Raw genomic sequence first — 6,831 nt, 5'->3', positions numbered from 1 at the left:
ATCACAGAATATCACAGAATATCACAGAATATCACAGAATATCACAGAATCACAGAATCACAGAATATGCTGAGTTGGAAGGGACCCACAAGGATCATACCAGTTAAAGGACTGCTCAGAGCAGGGGACACAAAAGGGCTTTCTCACATCACAGTCCCTGTAAACATTTTGCCCACTTGCCATTTCACATGCTGTGGTTGACTCAGCAGTAGATGTAAGAGCCAACACACCAGCAGGCTCTGCACGGGGCTCTGGAGAATCCAAACCTCAAACAATTGCTTGCATTCGATCAAAGTCTGCAGCTTTATGACCTGCAGCACGTGCTGCACTGACGTCTGGTTATGCAAACACAACAAATCCCAGTCACAAATCACAGGACGGTTTGGGATGGAAGGGACCTTAAAGATCATCCATCTCCTGCCATGGGCAGGGACACCTTCCACCAGCCCAGGTTGCTCCAAGCCCCGTCCAACCTGGCCTTGGACACTTCCAGGGATGAGGCAGCCACAGCTTCTCTGGGCAACAAAGGCAGTAACAAACACCAGAGAACAACAGTACTGAAACCAACCCCTGCACCACGTCACTGAACAGGCCCTCACAAAGCACAAATACAGATGAGAATGCACAAAACTATCAGCTGAACTTAGAGCATCTCTTCTACCTGCTCCAAGATACACAAAGAAAACAAACTGGTAGAAAAAAAATCTTATTTTCTGCCATTATGGTAGGATACAACTCTCCCATTGGTACCCAATTTTTTACTACACAATAGCTTCAATGTTGTCTGCCACAGCACAGCACTGATTGTCAAAGATATCTACAGGGAGGGGGCAGAGGATGGCCCAGGCTCTGAACAGGTTGCCCAGGGAGGGGCTGGAGTCTCCTCACTGGGGATATTCCAGACCCCTCTGGACACAACCCTGTGCCATGTGCTCTGGGATGACCCTGCTGAGCAGGGAGTGGGACCAGTGACCCACTGTGGTCCCTCCCAGCCTGACCCAGTCTGGGATTCTGCGAACATCAGAAAAAAGGCTCATGTATTGCTTCAAGAGCGTGAGGATTTAAAAGCATAAGAATTTTTTTTCTAAGATTGAGAGCAAAAAGGGGAGAAACTCCCTCAGAAGGGCTCTAACCCTCCCTCCCCCAGGTGACCTTACCCGTGCATGTGCAAAATGCAAGGCTGTACTTGCTGCTGAAGGGTCCAGTGAATGCAGTGCTTTAGGAAACGCTGCCACTCGGGACCACAAGCTAAAAATTATAAGCCAAACGTGTATTTCTACAGCATGTGCACACTGCAGCAGTACAGGCACACTCCTCAGAGGCAGGAGCTCCAGCACGGGTCAGCAGAGGGGAGGATGCTCTGCTCAGCCACCCTGGGTGACCCAGACCACACAGGGAGCTTCGTGCAGGGCTCCCACAGCCCCTCTGTGACCCACAGCAGCCTCAGGGCTCTGACTCTGCTGCAGCAAAGCTGCCCACACATCACCAAAGTGGGTGCCTGGGCCCAACAGCTAGGAATCACAGAAAACTCCTGAGAATGGATGTTTGCTTTTTAAAAAAGATGGGGGTTTAAAACAAAATGTTACCAGTTACGCTCAAGAGAAATCTCACTGACCCTGGAAACAGAGCAAGCCCTGCTCTCAGAGACTCCAGCTCCGTTTCTCCTCCGCACCAGTATGCAGGACTGATCACCCGAATGTGCACAGGAAAAATCAGGAAGAGCAAATGCAATTATCTGTGCTGGAGTTTAGCCAAAGCGGGCAATGCTCACATGGAGCAGTACTGGTGACCTGTGTGGGGTGAGCAGACAGGTCAGTCACACTCTGACAGAGGGGGATTCCATTTTTTGCATGAGTGTTTGCTCAGGGATCAAAGCAGATCACCCAGGGAGTCATGAGGATGTGTCTGAGGCTGCCCCTCAACACCTGCCACTTCAATTCCAACATGCCACGTTCCAAGTCCTGTGCTAAGGTGGCAGATCCACAACCATGTCCTAGAAAGGAGGAAATGGCAGTTTCATTTTGCTGTCCTTAGCCTGGCTACCACAGCCTTTTTTATTCTTACCCCTTCTCTCCTCTGGGAATTAATTCATTGGGCAGTTTGAACTCACTGAAGGAAAAAAGGAATCTCAAAGAAAAATCAACTTTTACAACACAAATGAAGAGGCAGAAGAGAAAGAGCCTCGTGAGCCTTTGGCCCAACTCCAGCCCGTGCAGAGCTCCAGGCTGAGCCCAGGACACCCAGCCAGGACACTCCTGCTCCTCAGCAAGACACACACACATGCTCAGGCACAAACTGAAGCCACCAACAGCTCTGAAGTTCAGCCCAAAGGGGAGCAAACACCTGGAGTGGAATTCCACAGGCACAAAACTGAAATCCAAAAGGCCACTGACGACCCGTCCTCCTCCCCCTACTGCACACAGAGCTCGCAGGATGCCACGTCTGCAGTGAAAATGTCTTTTTAGGGAATTATATCAAGCCTGTGCCTAATGTGGTTTGTTTGTTATGGACACAGCACCCGTGTGACTCCATCAGACCCAACGTGTGCTCTGCTAATAACTGATTAACTCAGGCAAAGGGCCTGAATTTCACATTCAAAAACAAAGCTCTGTCTTTCCTCCTGGTCAGGCAGGGACCACCAGGGATGGATCCTTTCTAAGAACCTGTCAGAGAGGACAAACACACCCTCTTCCAGTGGAAAGGGACTATGTGGGAATGGTGTAAGGAGAGCACAACTGGAACACTAAGAACCACAGTTATTTTCCCCCGTTGTGAAGGACACACCAAAATGGAAATTGAAATGTCTTCCATCTGAAGGCACTGCTGACTGCTACACAATGAGGTCATTGGGGACTGCTTAAACCTTAAGCCTCATCCTGACAGTTTTCTTCCCAACAATTCACACAGGCTTTGGATGGTGGCACCCACCAGTCCAACACAGATCAGCTGGTCAGTTATTTCCTCTGCTAAGCAATTCCCACTCCCTCATCCTCCCCAGCTCTGCAGACACACATGACCCTGTCACTGAAGGCAGCACAGCATTTCCAAACAAATGAAACACCCTTTCCTACCTGCAGAGCTAACTGATGCTTAAACATCACCCTCAGACACCCCCAAAGCACAGATCCCATCGCTCATTTGAGGTGACGGTGCCATACCTTGTCATATCTGGTTCTGGGCCTTCATTCTTGTAAGATGCCTCAAGTTGTTTATGTCGCGTGAGAAGGTCATCCACCAAATTCTGCCTCCTGTCTCCCTCCAGCTGTGTGCTAATGGCACTTGGTTAAGGAACAAACTTTAGAACATTGAAAAACTTTAATGATATAAAATATCTGTTATACATTCTGAAAATAAATCATATCCCCTGATCATCAAAATTAAGTAGGGTAACTATTTTAACTCAAGAAAAGGCTCCAATATCTAAAAGGATGGGTCACATTTTTCTGAATGAAATTTGCTGTTGTTCTAAATGTGTTTCTGAACCCTACATATCTCAAACAAAAAGTTTCATACAGTGGCCACAGAACAATCCTCCTGTCATCACCTCAAAGCAGTGAGAGAACTGGAAGGCTACTTCCTGCCAAGGGAGCATTAAAAACATCTCCCCCTCCAACACCCAGCATAATCCTTTTATCTATTACTAAGAAGCCCTAAGCAGTTGGTCTCCTCTCCAACACTGACAGTGTAACCATCCTGCAGGGGTTAAGTTCAGGGAAGGACGAGACTTCTTAAAAGAGCTCCAGCTCACACTGTCACAAACAGGGCAGGCCCAAAGAGAAGAGAGCTTTTCAAACCAGTGGGGTACTTCACATCCCATTTCACTGGAGGCTCATAACACAGACCAGGGGAGTAGCTCTTAGCCATGTGATCAGAGAACAACCAAAAATGTCCTTTCAGCATCTGTTTCCATTTGCAATTCATCAGCAGAACACCCTGACAGCCACTGGTGCAGCAGAAAAACAATTCCCGCAGTGTCTCTGAAAGACAAGATGCCCTGAAGTGCTTTTGGTTTCAACAGGGGACGTGTCTTTGCTTTCTTAAATTAACCTCAGCGAGTTCTGAAGGGCTGTTAACCCTCTTCCAAGTACTGCTGAGTGGATTAGGCAATAGCTGAACCGATCTGTGTGTGCTTTCTGACACAGCAGTAACATCTGCCTGCCCTCAAGTACTCAGTAGATGGGGAGGTGTCACCCCTGCATCAGCACAGCACTCTGGGGCCAGGGCTTAGGAGGGATTTCTGATATAGGAGGCTTGAAATTAAACGTGCCTTCATCAACTCAGATTGCTCCTGGGTGCCTTCAGGGAGATGGACATACTTCTTTGACTCCTTTGGCCTGACTCTCCCAGCACATGGGAGAAGCAGCAAATCCAGGCCACAGGGTAACACTCCTGGAAAAAATACTGTGATTTCTTCCCAAGGTATGTTATGCAGCCTTTTGACATCATTCTGTTGTTCCTTAAGTCAGTCAAAGCCAGGACTCCCACAGCCCTGCCCACAAGGCTTCATCCTTCCTTAATAGCAAGGCCTGGCCAAGAGAAAACACCAATTAGCCAGTTCTGTGCTGCACAGGTGACCTTGGCACACACTCCAGCACCCGGCCAGCAGTGCCAGCACGGCACAGGCAGCACCAGGACAGCTCTGTGCTGGCTCACACCATCTTCTTAAGCTCCTGTCTGGCACAGAGGTAACCAGAGCCAGCCCCATGCCCAGCACCCCAGAGGGGCCCAGGCTCCCTTCCTGCTCTGCAGCTGCAATGAAAGCACCAAACAGCAGCACAGAGAAAGTTCCAGTGACAAGGTCTCCTGTACAGGGAACGAGGGGAAAACCCAAACTGTGTGGCAGAGCAATCACAGCGTATTTTTCCACTCTGTCCCACAACACAGCAGGGTCAGGGAGTGATGTTTACACAGATACATTTGGCGTGTTGACACCGCCCGAAGCAGCAACTCCTTCAGCTGATCGATCTTCTCCCTGAGATTCTGCAGTGATGATCTGATGGCCACATTGATCTGGAGGGGAAGAAAGGGATTATTCAGGTTTTTCCTTTTTAGTCTGAGTTATAGTTGCATAAAATTTCATACTGCTTCATGCAGTATTTATATATATATATAAAATACATAACATATTATATATAATATGTAATATATATAATGCAATATATATATATATAACATGCATTTAACTTCAGCTCTACAGGTGTGAAGGGCTTCACTCCAGCCCCGGAAAGCTGAAAGGAAGTGACACAGTTCATGGCTCTGGGATGCTTATAAAATAATGGGAGAAACAGTTCTAGTTTCATAAACACAATCCTAAGGCATTAACGCTGTTGAATATGGAAAGCTGTCTTTCAAGTCTTTATAAACACACTCCTCTATATGGGCAAAACATTTCAGCACATTTTAATATTTTCCAGAGAGTTTTCCAGTTCTCTCCTCTGATCTTCAATGCAAATAAAAGCACCAGCTTCTTCATCCACCAGGTTTCTTTCCCAGCTCCCAGGATTAGAGGGAAGGTTGCTACAGGTTCATACATTCCCTCCACTGAACTCCAGACTTTAAACTAAAGATCCCAAAGAAATTCAGATTCCTCCATGTCCCTTCTCAGCAGCACCAGGGACTCCCAATCCTTTCCCACCCTTGACCTGACCAGGATTCAGATGTGTCTGTTCTTACTAAAACATAATTCAGTTGTTCACAATTCTTCCCTGCTGCAAGCAGGCCCCAGGCTTGCAGGAATCCTCCTCTCTCCCCACCCCTTCCCAAGTCAGGCTGACATTATCCTCTGGGATTTTCCTCCTTAAATCTTATTTCTTTTCATTCTAGTTACGTAGTGCGAGTTCTAGGAAAAAAAACACTGTGACTGCAATTAACCATGCAAGTCATCCTAATTAAGACTTGATGTGCTTCTTGTTTACAAGCTCCTAGCCCTGCTGTGGGTTACAATGGGCTGCAACCACAGTTCCTCTGTGAGGAACTTGGAACAGAAGAGGAGTATCTGCTGACTGTCATTCCAGCCTTCTTGCAGACACAGCAGCACCTCACTGAACGGGATCCTGCATAGCCACACCACACTCGGTACCAGCACAGGGATGGAGCAGGAGAGCCCCAAAACCCCCCGAGAGCATCAGGAATTTAAATCCCTCCTCTGACTCTGTGAGGTTTGTTCTTAAACACCACCAAATACAACAGGAAGCAGATGCAACCACGCTGAGCCCTCGAGAGGATGCAGCCAAAATCCACCTTCAGCCCAACACCACGGCAACAGTTCCCAAACCAGGATGGGGTCTCAGTGCTTTTGGGAAGGTTCAGCCTCCTGCATGTCCTCTACCTCTGCAATGAGGTAATCAATCTTTTAATTTCACGTGTTCTCATGTCTCCAGGAGCAGAACGCTGCATTCAATCGACCCAGAGCAGCAGAGTAACATAAAGGTGACACGGCCAAGAAAGTCCCCAAACACAGACACCAGTGGCCCCAACTGCAGCGTGACAACACAACACTCCACTTCCTTCAGAGAAAAAAGGAAAATAGAAAAAAAGAAGCCAATGGAAGGCTTAAGATCAGCTCGACAGAGCAGAGTTCACAGACGGTAAGAGCTGCCTGGAAATCTTTCCTTATAGTTTATTTTTCCATTTTAAGTTCTATGCTCTATTTTTGGCTCAGCAACAAGCAACGGGGTTTTTAGCCATGCTAATGGCAAAATACTATAAAAATAAAAACTTGTTTACATTCTCCCTGACAGGCAAACAATGTACAAAGACATTTCCCTGCATTGAAGCGTTCGGGAGGCACAGAATACACGACTGCTCAGCCGTGGATTTCTCAACAGGCAC

At 47.5% G+C, this 6,831-nt stretch overlaps 1 protein-coding gene across 1 annotated transcript in view; it reads right to left on the bottom strand.

Annotated features, from left to right (window-relative positions):
• Nucleotides 1-6,831, bottom strand: part of STX8 (syntaxin 8) — a 103,914-nt gene that overhangs the window by 94,475 nt on the left and 2,608 nt on the right. Inside the window, exons 3-4 of the mRNA XM_027896851.1 lie at nt 4,916-5,010; nt 3,159-3,269 (exon numbers count right to left, since the gene is read on the bottom strand). Coding sequence (XP_027752652.1) covers nt 3,159-3,269; nt 4,916-5,010 — 206 coding nt within the window. The remainder of the gene's footprint in view (nt 1-3,158; nt 3,270-4,915; nt 5,011-6,831) is intronic.

The sequence above is a fragment of the Empidonax traillii genome, unplaced genomic scaffold, assembly GCF_003031625.1.
Source record: "Empidonax traillii isolate 1590-97213 ecotype Southwest subspecies unplaced genomic scaffold, ASM303162v1 scaffold518:size600044, whole genome shotgun sequence".
NCBI classification, from domain to species: domain Eukaryota; kingdom Metazoa; phylum Chordata; class Aves; order Passeriformes; family Tyrannidae; genus Empidonax; species Empidonax traillii.
This window is presented reverse-complemented; position numbering and strand designations above follow the sequence as displayed.